We start from the raw sequence: 20609 nt of genomic DNA, 5'->3' as shown, positions 1-20609 counted from the left end.
TGAAACATTGTAGATTTTTGTAGTTTACTGTCTATTTTTTAAAGTCACAGCCATTTCTCATCGAGCTTGATTCTGCTGCATACTGAGAATTAAGATGAGAAAAACAGTCACACGGGCAAATGAGTGTCACACACAGACCCAGAGGAACAGAGACACACATACTAACATCATTTTGGTTGGGGGGGGGGGGGGGGGGGGGGGGTCTGAGACATATTCAGTCTGTACTTTCATTCAGGGCACCATACCTGGTTTGCTGTCCTCATACTTCTCCTCCTTATAATGATCCACCACAATGTCAGTCTCCACAGAAATCAGCTTCTTCTTGTCAAATTCCCGGAGGTGAAGGAGAGTCAGTTCATCAAACTGGTCATAGCAAAAGAGAACCTACCAGAATCAAACAGGGAGGATGTGGGTTAGTTTAAAACCTGTCCACACACGAAAGCACAGAGTTAAAATCCAAAATGAAGATCCGTCCTCTGGCTGGTCCAGTCAGAAAAGTCACATAGAGAGCGAATGATTCATATGGGGTGGGAAAATTTGCTGATCTCTCCATGGATTGGGTGCAAGGCCAGGAGGACGGGGAATATAACTGACAGGAACCCATTGGGACAAGGGATATATCAGGGAGCAAGGGCTGGGTAAAGAAAATCAATTAGTAAAATTGAAACCCGGATACACACCATTCCCATCTTCATAAACCCGGGTACACACCATTCCCACCTTCAGGCACCCGGGTACACACCATTCCCAACTTCAGGCATCCGGGTACACACCATTCCCACCTTCAGACACCCGGGTACACACCATTCCCACCTTCATAAAGCCGGGTACACACCATTTCCACCTTCAGACACCCGGGTACACACCATTCCCACCTTCAGGCACAGGGTACACACCATTCCCACCTTCAGACACCCGGGTACACACCATTCCCACCTTCAGGCACAGGGTACACACCATTCCCACCTTCAGGCACTGGGTACACACCATTCCCACCTTCAGGCACAGGGTACACACCATTCCCACCTTCAGGCACCCGGGTACACACCATTCCCACCTTCAGGCACTGGGTACACACCATTCCCACCTTCAGGCACAGGGTACACACCATTCCCACCTTCAGGCATCCGGGTACACACCATTCCCACCTTCAGACACCCGGATACACACCATTCCCACCTTCAGGCACTGTGTACACACATTCCCACCTTCAGACACCCGGGTACACACCATTCCCACCTTCAGGCATCCGGGTACACACCATTCCCACCTTCAGACACCCGGATACACACCATTCCCACCTTCAGGCACTGGGTACACACCATTCCCACCTTCAGGCACTGGGTACACACCATTCCCACCTTCAGGCACCGGGTACACACCATTCCCACCTTCAGGCACCTGGGTACACACCATTCCCACCTTCAGGCACCCGGGTACACACCATTCCCACCTTCAGGCACCCGGGTACACACCATTCCCACCTTCAGACATCCGGGTACACACCATTCCCACCTTCATAAACCCTGGTACACACCATTCCCACCTTCAGACACCCGGGTGCACACCATTCCCACCTTCAGGCACCCGGGTACACACCATTCCCACCTTCAGGCACCCGGGTACACACCATTCCTACCTTCAGGCACCCGGGTACACACCATTCCCACCTTCAGGCACTGGGTACACACCATTCCCACCTTCATAAACCCGGGTACACACCATTCCCACCTTCAGGCACCCGGCTACACACCATTCCTACCTTCAGGCACCCGGGTACACACCATTCCCACCTTCAGGCACCCGGGTACACACCATTCCCACCTTCAGGCACTGGGTACGCATCATTCCCACCTTCAGGCACCCGGGTACACACCATTCCCACCTTCAGGCACCCGGGTACACACCATTCCCACCTTCAGGCACCCGGGTGCACACCATTCCCACCTTCAGGCACCCGGGTACACACCATTCCCACCTTCAGACATCCGGGTACACATCATTCCTACCTTCAGACACTGGGTACACACAATTCCCACCTTCAGGCACCCGGGTACACACCATTCCCACCTTCAACACCCGGGTACACATCATTCCTACCTTCAGACACTGGGTACACACCATTCTCACCTTCAGACACCCGGGTACACACCATTCCCACCTTCAGGCACCCGGGTACACACCATTCCCACCTTCAGGCACCGGGTACACACCATTCCCACCTTCAAGCACTGGGCACACACCATTCCTACCTTCAGATGCTGGGTACACACCATTCCCACCTTCAGACACCCGGGTACACACCATTCCCACCTTCTGACACCCGGGTACACACTATTCCCACCTTCAGACACCCGGGTACACACCATTCCCACCTTCAGGCATCCGGGTACACACCATTCCCACCTTCAGACACCCGGATACACACCATTCCCACCTTCAGGCACTGGGTACACACCATTCCCACCTTCGGGCACTGGGTACACACCATTCCCACCTTCAGGCACCGGGTACACACCATTCCCACCTTCAGGCACCTGGGTACACACCATTCCCACCTTCAGGCACCCGGGTACACACCATTCCCACCTTCAGGCACCCGGGTACACACCATTCCCACCTTCAGACATCCGGGTACACACCATTCCCACCTTCATAAACCCTGGTACACACCATTCCCACCTTCAGACACCCGGGTGCACACCATTCCCACCTTCAGGCACCCGGGTACACACCATTCCCACCTTCAGGCACCCGGGTACACACCATTCCTACCTTCAGGCACCCGGGTACACACCATTCCCACCTTCAGGCACTGGGTACACACCATTCCCACCTTCATAAACCCGGGTACACACCATTCCCACCTTCAGGCACCCGGCTACACACCATTCCTACCTTCAGGCACCCGGGTACACACCATTCCCACCTTCAGGCACCCGGGTACACACCATTCCCACCTTCAGGCACTGGGTACGCATCATTCCCACCTTCAGGCACCCGGGTACACACCATTCCCACCTTCAGGCACCCAGGTACACACCATTCCCACCTTCAGGCACCCGGGTGCACACCATTCCCACCTTCAGGCACCCGGGTACACACCATTCCCACCTTCAGACATCCGGGTACACATCATTCCTACCTTCAGACACTGGGTACACACAATTCCCACCTTCAGGCACCCGGGTACACACCATTCCCACCTTCAACACCCGGGTACACATCATTCCTACCTTCAGACACTGGGTACACACCATTCCCACCTTCAGACACCGGGTACACACCATTCCCACCTTCAGGCACCCGGGTACACACCATTCCCACCTTCAGGCACCCGGGTACACACCATTCCCACCTTCAAGCACTGGGCACACACCATTCCTACCTTCAGATGCTGGGTACACACCATTCCCACCTTCAGACACCCGGGTACACACCATTCCCACCTTCTGACACCCGGGTACACACTATTCCCACCTTCAGACACCCGGGTACACACCATTCCCACCTTCAGGCGCCCGGGTACACACCATTCCCACCTTCAGACACCCGGGTGGGTACACACCATTCCCACCTTCAGACACCCGGGTACACACTATTCCCACCTTCAGACACCCGGGTACACACCATTCCCACCTTCAGACACCCGGGTACACACTATTCCCACCTTCAGGCACCCGGGTACACACCATTCCCACCTTCAGACACCCGGGTACACACCATTCCCACCTTCAGACAGCAGGGTACACACCATTCCCACCTTCAGATGCTGGGTACACACCATTCCCACCTTCAGACACCCGGGTACACACCCTTCCCACCTTCAGGCACAGGGTACACACCATTCCCACCTTCATAAACCCTGGTACACACCATTCCCACCTTCATAAACCCGGGTACACACCATTCCCACCTTCAGGCACATTAAGGGAGGCAGGATTTTATAGTGTTTGGGAAATACACCCTGCTCCTACTCACCTCCATTTCCTTCTTCTTCATGGCTTCAAAGTACGGTGAATATTCTGCCAGGTGACGGTTTGGGGAACACAAATAATAAATATTCCGGCTTCCTGCTTTCATCCGGCTGCCGTACTCAGCTAGGCTGGTCACCTGACCCGCTGGCAGCGCTGACGATTCAAACCGCAACAGTTTTCCAATATCTTCCTAAACACAGAAGGAAGTTAGTTGAAGGTAGCAGTTCAGCCTCAATCGGGACTTGAGAGATACTCAATGACCTGGTTCACCACTTATCTCAGCAACTGCGGTTACACAAACAGCAGGACTGCCTTCTGCACTGTAAATTCTATGATTCTACAAGGACACAGAGCTGGATCATCCAGGTAAGAGACTCCAGCTTGAAATCCCAGTCTGTGTTTCATTATGATCTCAAGCAGTGACTGGGGCACTTGAAGGTGCCTCCCTCATACCCTCAACCGAGTTGGCTCCTGCACCTTGTGTCTGTATGGTGTAAAGGTGGGCATAGGGTCTCAATCTGTAAAACCAGGTCTTAACCTGACAGGAGACTATAGCAAACCTAAACTAATTTCAATCCTCTTCCCCCATCACCCAGTATCTTCCAGCTTCAAATATTTGTTCAATTTTCCAATAAAATGGTCACTGCTTCAACCGTTCCAGGTGGCAAACAGTCCATTCTTTTTTTTAAAATGTAAATTTAGAGTACCCAATTCTTTTTTTCCCCAATGAAGGTGCAACTTAGAGTGTGCATCTACCCTACCCTGTGCATCTTTGGGTTGTGGGGGTGAGACCCACGGAGACACGAAACATGTAAACGTTGATGTTCAGTAAGGTCTTCGTGTATTCGTCCAGAGAACACAATGTCAACATGCTGGTACAGGAAGCAAATGGGAAGGCAAATGGCATGTTGGACTTTGTGATTCGAGTACAGGAATAAAGAAGTCTCGCTGCAACTGCAGAGTGCTATGGTGAGACCACACCAGCACCGTGCACTGTCTTAGCCTCCACGTTCAAGGATAAACTTGCATTGGAGTGGGTACAGTGAAGGTTCCGAACCTAGAATGGAGAGGAGTAAGCTGGGGCTACACTCTCTGGAATTTATATGAATGAAAGGTGATCTCATTGAAAGATACCAGATTGTGAAGAGGCTCAACAGAATAGTCAGAGAATTTGTATTTCCTGTCTGGGGGGGGGGGATCGACTGGGGGGAGGGGGAGCCACAAGATGAGGGGCAATTTCTTCACTCAAAGGGTTGTGAATCTTTGGAATTCTCCATCCCAGAGGATTGTGAATGCTCCATCATTGAGTATATTTAAGGCTGAGATAGACCTTTAACCTCGGGGAAACACAGGATAGGGGGAGCAGGCGGAAAAGTGGGCTTGAGACATGATATCAGCTGGGATTGTATGGAATAGCGGAGAGGATTCTAGTGGGTGTATGGTGTATTCCTGCACTTACTTCTTATATCACATTCTTAGCCACTCCCTCATTTTCTCCGATATGTATTAATCGTTCACTAACTAGAGGAACCAGCCTAACCCTGCTCACTATATCAAAACTCTTCATTTAAAAAATATCAATTTAATTTTTTGTTCACCGTCTCCGCTCCAGTGGAAACCGTCGCTGTATTTCAAGCTTCTGCTCAGAATTAGTTTTTGTTATAAATGTAGAGTACCCAATAATTTGGGGGGGGGGGGGACCCACGCAAACACGGGGAGAATGTGCAAACTCCACTCGGACAGTGACCCAGGGCTAGGATCGAACCCGGGTCCTCAGTGGCGTAGATAGCAGTGCTAACCACTGCTACACCATGCCACCCTTTCTCAGAGTTGCCAGTCCTTGGTGTTAATCTGCTGAATCAGCAATGTACATTCTCCATGGATTTAGTGCCCTCATTGAGCACCAAACAGTGGTCTCTTATTGTGATCCCACGAATGTTTTGTCCAATTTACCATTTCACTGAATCGCTGAGGGTGGGCATGCGGTCCACACGTCTGTGCTCACACTCAGCTGTCAATTAGTTCCAGCCTTCACCTTCCTCAATAATAATCTTTATTGTCACAAGCAGGTTTACATTAACACTGCAATGAAGTTACTGTGAAAAGCCCCTAATCGCCACACTCTGGCGCCTGTTCGGGTACACGGAGGGAGAATTCAGAATGTCCAATTCACCTAACAGCACGTCTTTCAGGACTCTGTGGGAGGAAACCGGAGCACCCGGAGGAAACCCCCGCAGACACGGGGAGAACGTGCAGACGCCGCACAGACAGTGACCCAAGCCAGGAATCGAACCTGGGACCCTGGCGATGTGAAGCAATAGTGCTAACCACTGTGCTACCACGCCGGGCCTGCACCCCATTGTCTGAAAGCTTTCCCCTTCCACATATTTATTCAATTCCTTATTCAATCTGCTGTCACCATTCTTCCAGGCTGCGCATTCCAGACTTTAATAATTACTTTTTACACTTTTAACACCAGCCGCCAATCCCACCAGCCTCCTTTTCCCGTTAGCTAGCTACACTTGGGCATTCAGGGAATCGTGAATTTGACTATCTCTATCCTTCAGCATCTTTCCATCCAGTGTTCGCTTCACGTTCATTCCTTTTTAACCATTGTCTGCCTGATCCACAGGTTTGTGTGTCTTTACTGAGCCCTTCTCACTGATAAATCCTGTAATTCCATGTAATCAGTCAACTCTGAGATTTCAGTCCCTGTATCCAAGTGCAAATCATCCGTACAAACAGAGAGCATGATCTGCTCAGGGAGGGAGAGCTGAAAACTTACAGAAAGACATACACTCCCCTGTCCCGTAGAGAACACAATCAGGATTCTCACTCATTTCCTCACTGCCATTATATCAAGATTCCAAGCCAACAAACCTTCACATCCTGTTCGGCAGTCGTCACAATCCCCTCGCGCATGAACAGTCCGTAATCCTCATAAAACTTGATGAACTTTTCGGGCTCCTTTTTCCCCTGGTCCAGAAAGAATTTGATCAGTCGTTGCTGCAGAACATCTCGCAGCTTCCTGTGGACAGCAACAAAGATCCGTGAGTCACATCGGCCCAGGAAGGGTAGGGGCCAGGTTACACCGGACCTGGCAGGACAGTGGCCCAGAATGTTTACCAAACTGCTGCCCCTCTCTTGGGTAAATGAACGGACCTGTGTCATACTGATCCAGGCAGTGAAGGAGGTCTCGAGTCTGACCTACAGCTCAGGTTGATTTAGTTGAACCCAGCAGGGGGCAGCAGTGAGAGGTCTACAATTACTTTTGAGTTATGCAAGGTGATGATCATAATAGATACTTAGGTCCATAACGTCCCAGTTCCCCAGGATCACATTTAGGGGGTATCCCAATGATGCGCAAGGGAATCCCTCTGGGAGTTCCCACCATGTAAGGATTTACTCGACAATGGGCCTCACGGTAGCATGGTGGTTAGCATCAATGCTTCACAGCTCCAGGGTCCCAGGTTCGATTCCCAGCTGGGTCACTGTCTGTGTGGAGTCTGCACGTCCTCCCTGTGTGTGCGTGGGTTTCCTCCGGGTGCTCCGGTTTCCTCCCACAGTCCAAAGATGCGCGGGTTAGGTGGATTGGCCATGCTAAATTGCCCGTAGTGTAAGGTTAATGGGGGGATTGTTGGGATGTGGGTTTAAGTAGGGTGATCATTGCTCGGCACAACATCGAGGGCCGAAGGGCCTGTTCTGTGCTGTACTGTTCTAATTGCCCAAAACTGGTAACTTCCTCTGGACAATTGCACTGCACTGGGAACCATTCGACAGAAGTGATTTAAACTGCTAACTTTGGATGGTTCTGCCCGTTTTATCCTGATAGTTACTCTGAAAGAGTTAGAGGGAAAAAACACTTCTAATTCTAGAGGAACTATTTAAACACCCAGACCGGCACGTCACCCCCTGCAACACACACGAGCCCGCTGGGGACCTGTCAGCCCGTGTTTCCTGAACTACTTATGTTTTAAACTTACTGTCTCTCTTTTTTATAAACAATTTAGAGTACCCAATTAATTTTTCAATGAAGGGACAATTTAGCATGGCTAATCCACCTACCCTGCACATCTTTGGGTTGTGGGCGTGAAACCCACGCAAACACGGGGAAAATGTGCAAACTCCACACGGAGAATGACCCAGAGCCGGGATCGAACCTGGGACCTCGGCGCCGTGAGTACTGTCTCCCTTCTAATTGTACCTTTAAAAACCTGCTTTAGGCAGGCAGTGCTGTAAAAAGCGGCTGTTTCTTTCTCCTCTGCTCCCCAGTTACTCCTCACCAATGTAGCCAATGGCGCACCTCGTTGCTCCTGTCTCACCCAGCCTGAGCGAGGAAGGTTTGGCAAGACAGGGGCTTTGCAATTACAGCGTGGTTAAGTCAGTCAAGAGTGGAAATCTGCCAGAGATTGCCACTCTGAGGAAGTTACAGGCCTTAATCCTTGTCCTGACTCGGAACTGTATGGCCATTCTTTCACTGCCGCTGGGTCAAAATATTGGAACTCCCTTCTTAGCTGTACAGTGGGAGTGCATGGACTGCAGGGGTTCAAGAAGGCAACTCACCACCACCTTCACAAGGGCAATTAGGGGTAGGCCTTGCCAGCAACGCTCACATCCTGTGAATGATTAAAACGTTAACTGCTAGCATGTAATTGAGTTGAGGGGATTTATATGTAGAATAACAGATACTCAGGGGTAAGTTAGAGGCTGGAATTTAATTGAGGGAATGGAAGGTTGGATATATACATGAGACCCAGGAACGCGTGAGAGGCTGGAATCTAATGGAGTCACTCAGCACCTGGCTCCAGCTTGACATTCTAAGCCTGCATACCTGATGAGCACACTCTCCTGCAGTAACTCTCTACTGAGGTTCAGTGGGATATCTTCACTGTCAACAACACCTGAAACAAGCACAAAAGCAAAATAAGTGATATGAAAAACACATTTAGCATTACTGATCATCCAACGACACTAGAGTGGAGTCAAAGTTTAATCCCTGCAGTTGGGGCCCATTAGACTGTGTGGATTTACATTTCTTGTCGTCGCTATAAAATTCTCTGGACTGTTCACTTACTAGCACCAGGATTACTGAAAGGACTAAGCAAGGACACAGGAGAAACCTGATGGATGGCATTTCCAGCAGTAGGGAAAATCATCAGCGGCTGTGATATGTAAAGTCGTCATAGTCCCAGATGACCATAGGTTCTTCCTTTGCGGGGAAGAGCTGACTGGTGGTGATTTAACCCGAGGATCACCACACCTCTGGCGAAGGGCAAGGTTGAGAAGGGAGGGCCTTCATTTTTTTTAAATTTAGAATACCCAATTTTTTTCTAATTAAGGGCAATTTAGCATGGCCAATCCACCTAGCCTGACCATCTTTGGGTTGTGGGGGCGAATGTGCAAACTCCACACAGACAGTGACCCAGTGCTGGGATCGAACCAGGGACCTCGGCGTTGTGACGCAGCAGTGCTAACCACTGCGCCAGTGTGCTGCCTTAGACGGGGCCTTCATGAATAACCACAGCTGGTACGGGAATTGAACCCGTGCTGCTGGCCTTGTTTTGCAACACAAGCCAGCTATCTAGCCAATTGAACTCAACCAGGCCCGTGGTGACTGTGATACTGATAACAGATCAACTAAAATTCTCTACTGGTACTTATGGCCCTGGAACTGGATAAACCCCCCAGATAAACCCTCCGACACTGGGAAAACCCCCAGTGAGGGACCCTCCGACACTGGGAAAACCCCCAGTGAGGGACCCTCCGACACTGGGAAAACCCCCAGTGAGGGACCCTCCGACACCGGGAAAACCCCCAGTGAGGGACCCTCCGACACCGGGAAAACCCCCAGTGTGGGACCCACCTTTTGTTTTAATAATCTTTATTGTCACAAGTAGGCTTACATTAACACTGCAATGAAGTTACTGTAAAAAGACCCTAGTTGCCACATTCCGGCACCTGTTTGGGTACACTGAGGGCAAATTCAGAATGTCCAATTCATCTAACAGCACATCTTTCAGGGCTTGTGGGAGGAAAGCGGAGCACCCGGAGGAAACCCACACAGACACGGGGAGAACGTGCAGACACCGCACAGACAATGACCCAAGTCGGGAATCGAACCAGGGACCCTGGCGCTATGAACCATCAGTGCTAACCACTGTGTTACCATGCTGCTGTTGTTGTATTGGAGGCAGAACCTTGAGACGATAAAGGTAGCAAACAGGATGGTTGGTTAAGGGAGCAAGAGGCAGATGGAGAGGAGGTTATACTGTTGCTGTAACAAGTGTATTAAATGAACGGCATTTGAGAGTCAGACTCTGCTAACGAGTTGATAAGGAATCAGCTGCTGGATACTCACCACGCAAAAATCGGAGCCACTTGGGTAGGATGTCGCTGGCTTTAGTTTGAATCAACACCTTCCGGCTGTACAATGCCACACTGGAGCCCACCTCCCTGCTCACATCGAACATACTCGGTTTCTAGAGAGTCAAAGGGAATAAAAATAAATTCCAGAGTAACACCTTCACACCGAGTCCCAATGAGGGGCCTGGGACCGGGTAAAATCCCCAGTGAGGGGCCTGGGTCTGGGTAAATTCCCCAGTGAGGGGCCTGGGACCGGGTAAAATCCCCAGTGAGGGGCCTGGGACTGGGTAAAATCCCCAGCGAGGGGCCTGGGACCGGGTAAAATTCCCAGTGAGGGGCCTGGGTCTGGGTAAAATCCCCAGTGAGGGGCCTGGGACCGGGTAAAATCCCCAGTGAGGGGCCTGGGACTGGGTAAAATACCAGTGAGGGGCCTGGGATGGGTAAAATCCCCAGTGAGGGGCCTGGGTCTGGGTAAAATCCCCAGTGAGGGGCCTGGGACTGGGTAAAATCCCCAGTGAGGGGCCTGGGACTGGGTAAAATCCCCAGTGAGGGGCCTGGGATGGGTAAAATCCCCAGTGAGGGGCCTGGGTCTGGGTAAAATCCCCAGTGAGGGGCCTGGGACCGGGTAAAATCCCCAGTGAGGGGCCTGGGACCGGGTAAAATCCCCAGTGAGGGGCCTGGGTCTGGGTAAAATCCCCAGTGAGGGGCCTGGGTCTGGGTAAAATCCCCAGTGAGGGGCCTGGGACTGGGTAAAATCCCCAGCGAGGGGCCTGGGACTGGGTAAAATCCCCAGTGAGGGGCCTGGGACTGGGTAAAATCCCCAGTGAGGGGCCTGGGACCGGGTAAAATCCCCAGTGAGGGGCCTGGGTCTGGGTAAAATCCCCAGTGAGGGGCCTGGGACCGGGTAAAATCCCCAGTGAGGGGCCTGGGACCGGGTAAAATCCCCAGTGAGGGGCCTGGGACCGGGTAAAATCCCCAGTGAGGGGCCTGGGACTGGGTAAAATCCCAGTGAGGGGCCTGGGATGGGTAAAATCCCCAGTGAGGGGCCTGGGTCTGGGTAAAATCCCCAGTGAGGGGCCTGGGACCGGGTAAAATCCCCAGTGAGGGGCCTGGGACTGGGTAAAATCCCCAGTGAGGGGCCTGGGACTGGGTAAAATCCCCAGTGAGGGGCCTGGGACCGGGTAAAATCCCCAGTGAGGGGCCTGGGTCTGGGTAAAATCCCCAGTGAGGGGCCTGGGACTGGGTAAAATCCCCAGTGAGGGGCCTGGGACCGGGTAAAATCCCCAGTGAGGGGCCTGGGACCGGGTAAAATCCCCAGTGAGGGGCCTGGGACTGGGTAAAATCCCCAGTGAGGGGCCTGGGATGGGTAAAATCCCCAGTGAGGGGCCTGGGACCGGGTAAAATCCCCAGTGAGGGGCCTGGGACTGGGTAAAATCCCCAGTGAGGGGCCTGGGACCGGGTAAAATCCCCAGTGAGGGGCCTGGGACTGGGTAAAATCCCCAGTGAGGGGCCTGTGACTGGGTAAAATCCCCAGTGAGGGGCCTGGGACTGGGTAAAATCCCCAGTGAGGGGCCTGGGACTGGGTAAAATCCCCAGTGAGGGGCCTGGGACTGGGTAAAATCCCCAGTGAGGGGCCTGGGATGGACCTTCTTCCCACCCCACCCCACCCTCTGCTCCCTCCAACGCTGCCAGCACGAACAGCCAACTTCCCACACTGCATTCAGTCCCCCCTTCCTCAGTCACCTATTCACCACGCCCCCCCTATTATTTAATGTTACTTTTTACATAAAAACACCCATGATGCAGGCTGACTGCAGTGCAGTAGAAAGGGAGAGCTGCACTGTCCAAGGTACATAAGCTCCTGTGGCACCACTGGAAGAACAGGAGGAATTCTCCCCAGTGTCCTCAGAAATTTGTCCTCCACCATCCTTCATTATCTGGTCAATATCACACTGCTGTTTGTGGGAGCTTGCTGTGCATAAATTGGCTGCTATGTTTCCTAAATTATAACAGCGATTACACTTCAGAAATATTCAGAAAGTGCGTTGTTGGCTGGTGAGCCCTGATGCTCTTTAAGGTGCTCCATAAACATAGCTATTTCTTCCCCTGACCCCCTGTAGGTTTCCAGGAAATGCAGACGGTTCTGCAATAAACAGAAGCCTCCCCAACTCTCTAAGAGCAACAAAGGATTACAAGCCTTTCTATACTTGCCCAGTGTAGAAGTGAATTTAGGAGCTGTTGTGACCCTGACCAACAACACTCACCACGTCTGGCACATAGAAGACACTGCGAATGTTGAGTGGGGCATCAGTGCGGTAATGAAGGATGTAGCGTGGTTTGTCATAAGCCTTTGCAACATAGCGGTAGAATTCCTCATGTTGCCACTCACTGATCTCCTTCGGATCCATCATCCACAAAGCCTGAATAAAATAGAAACTCTTCCTTAAATCAGTGCACCAAGTAAATCTGTCAATCAGGTTGATCCTCTGGGTATAGATCCCACACAATACACCCCCCAAATTAACCCTGCCAATTACTCACTGACACCAACCCACCAGCCAACCTCCCACCCATTCCCACTGGAGTTAATAATTTCATCCTCAGTGTTACTGCCACCTGGGGCAGCATACGGCGCAGTGGTTAGCACTGGGACTGCGGCGCTGAGGACCCGGGTTCGAATCCCGGCCTTGGGTCACTGTCCGTGAGGAGTTTGTACATTTTCCACATGTCTGCGTGGGTTTCACCCCCGCAACCCAAAGATGTGCAGGGTAGATGGATTGGCCACGCTAAATTGCCCCTTAATTGGAAAAAAAATAATTGGGTCCACTAAATTTTAATTTTTATTTTTTTTTTTAAAGTGTTACTGCCACCTTGTATCTCAGGCCCCAACATTCTGCCATCTGATTTCTATTCCAATGGGGTGAAGAGTCCTCGTCACCTACTCACCTGGAGTGTGTTCAACCGGCGCCCATTCAAGTAGATCGGGAAGCTGACAAAGTTGCTGTATTTGTTCACCACCTCTGGAATACAAACCAAATGCAGAGTTAAGCCTGTTTGCCAGCTTGAACACAGTTAGACAGCAGGCAGGACCTTCCCTGTCCCTGTGATCACACTTTCCTCACCGGCTCCCTGGTTATTCCATCCAGCCAGATGTTGACCAGTGACAGGATAACATTTCAATGCAATAACCCTGCGACTGAATATCAGAAATTTAGAGCACAAGAGGCCATTCTGCTCTTTGTGATCTGCTGGCTCTTCACATCTCTCCTTTTTATCTGTAACCCTGTAAGCTCGGCACCCTCAGCTAGCTGGTCACCTCCCTTTTCAAATGATTGACGGAATCAGTTTCCACCACCTGAAGTTGACCACGCCCAATGCCAACAGCTCAAGACCTCTGGCTATTGCCAAAACCGCTCATCATTTTGAAATCCTCTATTAGATCATAAAGATCTCATAATTTACTCATAAAAAGCTGTATGTTCAAATTACGTCCCGCAAGAGCAACAGGAGAGATGGTAGCAGAAATGACACCAGGTCTGACCCTGCAAACATGTTTACCTGCTGAGGTATTGTTTCATTTCTTACCTCTAATCCGATCTTCATTTGCAAACTCCTTGCAATCTTCCTTCAACTGGATGACAATCTTGGTTCCCGGTCTCACTCCAGTGGCTTCAGCAATTTCATACATCCCAGAACTGGAGGCACAGAAATTGGATAATCAACAACACAGCAGCATTACCAACCAATCAAGAATGCCCCTCGAGGCCCCAACCACTTTCCCTTGCAGCCCCCCACCCCACAGCTCTCTAGGGGGCCCTCCTTTGACACTTGTCTCACTACCCAGAGTGCCCCTCACATTCCCTCCACAACCCCACCACTACGAGGCCAATTCTCGGACCCCCTTAAGAGATATTTGTCGTTAATGTTCCCTTATAAGATCAGAATCCAAATTCTGGAACTCTCTCCAACAGCCACAACACTGTGGATGTACCTACACCTCACTGACTGCAACGGTTCAAGGCAACAGCTCACCACCACTATCTCAAGGACAATCCAGAAGCATTATAAGTGATGTTATTGCCAGCAACACTCACACTATGCAAATTAATGATTTTGCATGTTCCCCTAACTTGCCACCAGCTTCTTGCCCATTGCATAAACTGTGGAGGTGCGTGGATGCAGTCTCCTCACCCATCAGACGCCCATTTATATGCTGTGCTGCCACTCTCTGCTGCCTGTGTGTACACCTCCACTTTATCAGCCACCATGAACACAGAGTAAAATCCAACCCCAAACTGCCCGATGATCCCAGCTCCAGCCTCGGCCTGGTTCTGCAAAGCCTCCAGAAAAGCCTAGCATCAAGAAAGGAAACAGAATCTTTCAATTAAAAGGCAAAGGAGGAAAATCAAGCAAATACATTCAAAGCTTTGTAGCTATAGTTGAACAGACAAGAAGAACAATCACATTTGGCCCAGTGTGCTTGTTTGGGCTCTTTGAAAGACCTCAATTAGCCCCAATCCACTGCTCTTTCCCCAGAGACCAACTATTCTGTTTTAAGTAAATATCACATTTTTTGAATGTTATTATTGAATCACTGCCATTTTGGGTCATGCACATCGGATCATAACAACATGTTGCGCAAGTGTCCTTGCTGCTCTTTTTCAAATGTATAATACAGAACTTGGTGCAGAATAAATTCAAATACAGTGGAAAGACGTACAAGCTGAGGGACCCCATGCCTGTCATTAGACAGTTAACGATATGGAAGCTACGTGACATTCGAAAGCTCAGTCATGATCAGAGAGGCCTCAGATTCAATGGCCGGACCTTTCTGGCCGTTCATGCCAGCAGGATCTTCCAGTCCTTCCAATGGCGTACCCCCGCCCTTTGTGATGGAAAGTGATGCATTCAACAGGAAGCCCCGTTGACATCGGTGGGACAAGAAGATCCCACCACCGCCCAATGGTCGCCCACCTCCGCCGCGGCGAAACACACGATGGGTTGCGTGGAAATTCCTGCCCAATTTCTGGGCTCTGCTTATGGAGCCGTTGTCAGTAGCAGGGAGGGGGGCTATTCTGTCTTTAAAGTCCTGGGGCCTGGATGGTTATGGGGTAGCTGCCTAGATTCCTGCTCCCGGTACCTATCCTGTTCAAACATCCCGAGTGTGAAACCCCAAGATCAAATAGCAAACACAGTCTGGCAGGCCTGTGAGTGGCCAATTGGGCATGGTTGCAGGGGTCAGCTGGAATGATCCACGCCACTACTTGGTAGCATGGGTGTGTGTGTGTGTGTGTGTGTGTGTGCGTGCGTGCGTGTGTTGAGGGGGGGTATACACCAATTCTACGATTTTCCAACCTTGGATCCAGAACGTGCGATGGTTCCCAGATTCTGAATGAGTTCTTCCCTGGTCATCCCTATACCAGTATCCTGCGAGGAGATACATTAAGAACATTGTTAAAACCAAGGGTTTGAGGTCAGAATTGCTTGTTTCAGGATTACGTTGTATTAGGAACTGGGTTGTACAGAATCCATTAGCAAAGGCTGAGTGCTGCATTCCCCCATCACAGGAAATACTTTCTCCAAGTCAACACTATACAATCTTTTTAACATTTTAAAAACCTCGATTAGACACTCCTCAACCTTCTAAACACAGTGAAATACACACCTAGTTTATACTGTGCGTCCTGGTAATTTATCTTTGTTCTATACTATTTCCTCGGGTGGATGGAGCTGTTACAAGGGGGCATAACTACAAGGTTCAGGGTGGAGATATAGGAGGGATGTCCGAGGTAGGTTCTTTACTCAGAGAGTGGTTAGGGTGTGGAATAGGCTGCCTGCTGTGATAGTGGAGTCGGACACTTTAGGAACTTTCAAGCGGTTATTGGATAGGCACATGGAGCACACCAGAATGACAGGGAGTGGGATAGCTTGATCTGGGTTTCGGACAAAGCTCGGCACAACATTGAGGGCCGAAGGGCCTGTTCTGTGCTGTACTGTTCTATGTTCTAACCCTTTTAGCCCTGGTACAATTTTGGTGGATCTGCATTTCACCTTCTCCAGGACCAACATCTCCTTCAATAATAAGAACAGAAAATGTTGGAAATACTCAGCAGGCCTGGCAGCATCTGCGGAGAGAGAAAAACAGAGTTAACGTTTCAGGTCCATGATATATCATTAGAACTAGTCATCAGAGCTGGAAGATCATTGACCTGAAACATTAACTCTGTTTCTTGCTCCCCGATGCTGTCAAACGTACTGAGCATTCCCAGTATTTTCTATATTTACTTCAGATTTCCAGAATGCACAATATTTTGCTTTTGTACTAATACATGTTTCCGAAGGTTGGTGCCCAGAGCCAAAAGCTGTACTTCAGATGGGGGTCTCAAACTAAAGCATTACTTTAAATAAGAGAAAGCAATTAGCATCCTTACCTGGATGGTGAGGCTTCCCTTCTCGGTGTCGCTCTGCAAGTGAATTTCCAGAGGGCCCTGTTCCTGAGCACAGCTTACAAGTTTGTGACGGAACTTTTCAAGGGCATCACTTCCATTGGATATCAGCTCACGAATAAATACCTAAGTTATGGAGCAAGTAAATCAAATACATTTATGTTGAGGCAAACACTATGACCCACAACAGGCCCAAGACCAGAGGCCAGCTGAAATTGCATCAAGAAAGCCAGCCAGGCACGGTTTCTTGTGGATTTTTTAAAAACGGAAGATTTTACATTTCATACCTCCTTCTCAGAGTACAAGGACCGAGCCACAATATCCAGAAGCTTCTTAGTCTCTGCTTGAAACTCATACTTGGAAAAAGACCCTGCGCAAAAAAAAAAATGTTCAAGGAAAATCGAACAACAAATGGATTACAAATGGAGAGACTGGAGAAGTTGGATTTGTTCTACTTAGAGCAGAGAAGGTTAAAGGGAGATTTAGGAGAGATGTCCAAAGGTATGAGAGATTTTAATGGAGTAAATAAGGAGAAACTGATGTTACTGTGAGGCGGATTGGCAAAGCACAGATTTAAGATAATTGAAAAAAGAACCACGGGCAGGAGAAACAAAGAGGCTTTTACACAGAATAAATGATGACGATCTGGATTGTGCTGCCTGAAGGTGCAGTGGCAGCAGATTCAATGGTTACTTTCATTCAGGATTTCCTCCCCACACCCCACCAACTATCATGGGATGTAGGTGTCACTGGCAAAACCAGCCCATCCCTAATTGGCCTGAAGGTGGTTTAGGTAACCCACTGTGCCCCAAAGGATTAAGTTTCAGGATTTTAACCCAGCAACAGAGAAGGAACGGCGATATATTTCCAAGTCAGGATGGTGTGTGGCTTGGAGGGGAACTTGCAGGTGGTGGGTCTGCTGCCCTTGTCCTTCTAGGTGGTAGAAGCTGTGGGTTTGGAAGGTGATGTTGAAGGAACCTTGGGGTGACGTTGAAGGAACCTTGGGGTGACGTTGAAGTAACCTTGGGGTGACGTTGAAGTAACCTTGGGGTGACGTTGAAGTAACCTTGGGGTGACGTTGAAGTAACCTTGGGGTGACGTTGAAGGAACCATGGGGTGACGTTGAAGTAACCTTGGGGTGACGTTGAAGGAACCTTGGGGTGACGTTGAAGTAACCTTGGGGTGACGTTGAAGGAACCTTGGGGTGTTGCTGCAGTGCCTTTTGTATATGGTACACGCTCCTGCCAGTGTGTCAGTGGTGGAGGGAGTGAATGCTGAAGGTGATGGATGGGGTGCCAATCAATCAGGCTGCTTTTTCCTGGATGGTGCCGACCTGCTTGAACACTGTTCAAGCCGCACTGACCCAGGCAAATGGATAGTATTGCATTGCACTCCTCACCTGTGCCTTGTAGATTGTGGACAGGCTTTGTGGAGTCAGGAGGCGAGTTATTTGCCCCAAAATTCTCAGCCTCTGACCTATTCTTACATACACAGTATTTATATGGTTAGTCTAGTTCAGTTTCTGGTCAATGGGAACCCTGAGGATGTTGATAGTGGGGGATTCAATGATGGCACTGCCATAGAACATCAAAGGGTGATGCTCAGATTCTCGTTGGAGGTCGTCATTGGCTGGCATTTGTGCAGCATGAATGTTACTTGCCTGTTATCAAATCAAACCAGAATGTTGTCCAGGTCTTGCTGCTATTGGCGTACATTGCTTCAACAAATGGGGAACATTGTGCAGTCTGCAAACATCAGGGAACATCCCTACTTTCGACCTTATGATTGAAGGAAGGTCACTGATGAACCAATGAAATTGAATTACTTGGATAAATACTTGAAATTAAAGGTTTTTGGGGTTATGGAGACAGAAGTGGAGTGTAGCTGATTGGGTAGCTGAACAAAAGCACCAGCACACATACAATGGGCCAACTGCCCCCTTCCTGTCGTATAAGCCACAGAAGGCAAGCTGATACTCCTTGTAACTCCTAGATGATGTTGGCTCCACCTACCTTCTACATTCTCAGAGTCAGTGATGATGTTATGTAACGACTCTTCCTCCTGACTCTGTGCCGTCTGTGTGCTGTAAGAGTGGCAGGAGAAAGAACTCGTGGTGGCAATACGGGCCCAATGGTGATTCAAAAAGATGGAACACCGGAGCCTGGAAGCTTCTCTCTCTGTAAAGATGACCAGCAAGAAGACGTCAGCAAAAAAAAAAAAAAGAGAAGTTCTGCTTATGGAGAGACCTCCATCACATTCCTCTGTTACATTGGGAACACATTCTAACTGGGATTCCTCTGTTACATTGGGAACACATTCTAACTGGGATTCCTCTGTTACATTGGGAACACATTCTAACTGGGATTCCTCTGTTACATTGGGAACACATTCTAACTGGGATTCCTCTGTTACATTGGGAACACATTCTAACTGGGATTTCTCCTCCACTCACTCAGTCTGCTCGCTCAGCTCCTCAATCAAGGCTGCAGTCTGCAATGTTCATGATTAAGTAATGCTGCCTTGCTGGTCAGCTCAATCACCTCTCGTACAATTGATACAGCGACACAGAGCCCGGCTGAAGTTATCAATGCCCATTTCTCGCTCCATATTCCTGCCCTCCCACCTTCCCTCCAGTCCCCTCTCAATGCCCTGCTCTGCTCTGCTCTCTCACCTACCCCCTGACCTCACCTTCCCCCCTGCCCCCTCACCTTCCCCCCTCCCCGCCCTCTCACCTTCCCCCCCCGCCCTCTCACCTTCCCCCCCCCGCCCTCTCACCTTCCCCCCCCCCCCGCCCTCTCACCTTCCCCCCCTGCCCTCTCACCTTCCCCCCCCTTGCCCTCTCACCTTCCCCCCCCTTGCCCACTCACCTTCCCCCCCCTTGCCCTCTCACCTCCCCCCCCTTGCCCTCTCACCTCCCCCCCCTTGCCCTCTCACCTCCCCCCTTGCCCTCTCACCTTCCCCCCCCTTGCCCTCTCACCTTCCCCCCCCTTGCCCACTCACCTTCCCCCCCCCTTGCCCTCTCACCTCCCCCCCCCTTGCCCTCTCACCTCCTCCCCCCCCTTGCCCTCTCACCTCCTCCCCCCCCCTTGCCCTCTCACCTCCTCCCCCCCCCCCTTGCCCTCTCACCTCCCCCCCCGCCCTTGCCCTCTCACCTCCCCCCCCGCCCTTGCCCTCTCACCTCCCCCCCCCCTGCCCTCTCACCTTCCCCCCTGTCCTCTCACCTGACGCCGTGCTGTTCCCCAGCTCCCGACTGCTGGCCCGAGCTGGGCCCCAGGCCCGAAGCGAGCAGGCGGCCCGGGCTCGAGACAGGGCCTGAAGGGCGGAGAAGCCGCGAGTTCCGCCGACCAGCGCCATGACAGTCGCGCCTGTGACGTCAGAGCGGCCGTGGGGGTCCTCCCTGGGCTGGAGCGCGGCCCGGCTGCCCCGCTGAGCGCCTGATTGCAAGTGGAAACCAGAAAGAGAAAAACAGAACTGATCATCTCCCTCATTCTCACGGAGAAGACATTTTAACTTAATCGGATCAGAGAGTTATTTTCGAAAATATTTCTTCAATTCCCCTAAATGAATGACAAACTGTGTCTCTGAGATGAACTGTTTGCTGCTCACAGTAAATCCTAAAAGTTCACTCAGCTACAGATCCTCTTTTTTTAATAAATGATTTTACATTTTTTTAAACAAGTATCGCAACAAAATTTTCAAAGCACAACTGGTACAGTACAGAACAAATAAGAAGCAATATTGGATACATTCAGATCAGCTGTCCTTAAGAACTAGTGCCTCCAATTTTAACACTGGATCAATCAGAAAATGGGGGAGAAAGAAC

At 50.5% G+C, this 20609-nt stretch overlaps 1 protein-coding gene across 1 annotated transcript in view; it reads right to left on the bottom strand.

Moving 5' to 3' along the window:
• Positions 1-20190, bottom strand: part of trap1 (TNF receptor-associated protein 1) — a 32693-nt gene extending 12503 nt beyond the window's left edge. Inside the window, exons 1-14 of the mRNA XM_038819754.1 lie at positions 20008-20190; positions 18799-18963; positions 17074-17156; positions 16772-16912; positions 15696-15767; positions 14532-14692; positions 13926-14035; positions 13287-13360; positions 12605-12760; positions 10336-10456; positions 8809-8878; positions 6858-7005; positions 3982-4167; positions 246-384 (exon numbers count right to left, since the gene is read on the bottom strand). Coding sequence (XP_038675682.1) covers positions 246-384; positions 3982-4167; positions 6858-7005; positions 8809-8878; positions 10336-10456; positions 12605-12760; positions 13287-13360; positions 13926-14035; positions 14532-14692; positions 15696-15767; positions 16772-16912; positions 17074-17156; positions 18799-18963; positions 20008-20140 — 1759 coding nt within the window. The 5' untranslated portion in view covers positions 20141-20190. The remainder of the gene's footprint in view (positions 1-245; positions 385-3981; positions 4168-6857; positions 7006-8808; positions 8879-10335; positions 10457-12604; positions 12761-13286; positions 13361-13925; positions 14036-14531; positions 14693-15695; positions 15768-16771; positions 16913-17073; positions 17157-18798; positions 18964-20007) is intronic.
• Positions 20191-20609: the final 419 nt, after the last annotated feature.

The sequence above is a fragment of the Scyliorhinus canicula genome, chromosome 15, assembly GCF_902713615.1.
Source record: "Scyliorhinus canicula chromosome 15, sScyCan1.1, whole genome shotgun sequence".
NCBI classification, from domain to species: domain Eukaryota; kingdom Metazoa; phylum Chordata; class Chondrichthyes; order Carcharhiniformes; family Scyliorhinidae; genus Scyliorhinus; species Scyliorhinus canicula.
Note: the sequence above shows the minus strand (reverse complement) of the source record. Positions and strands in the feature narration are given on the sequence as shown.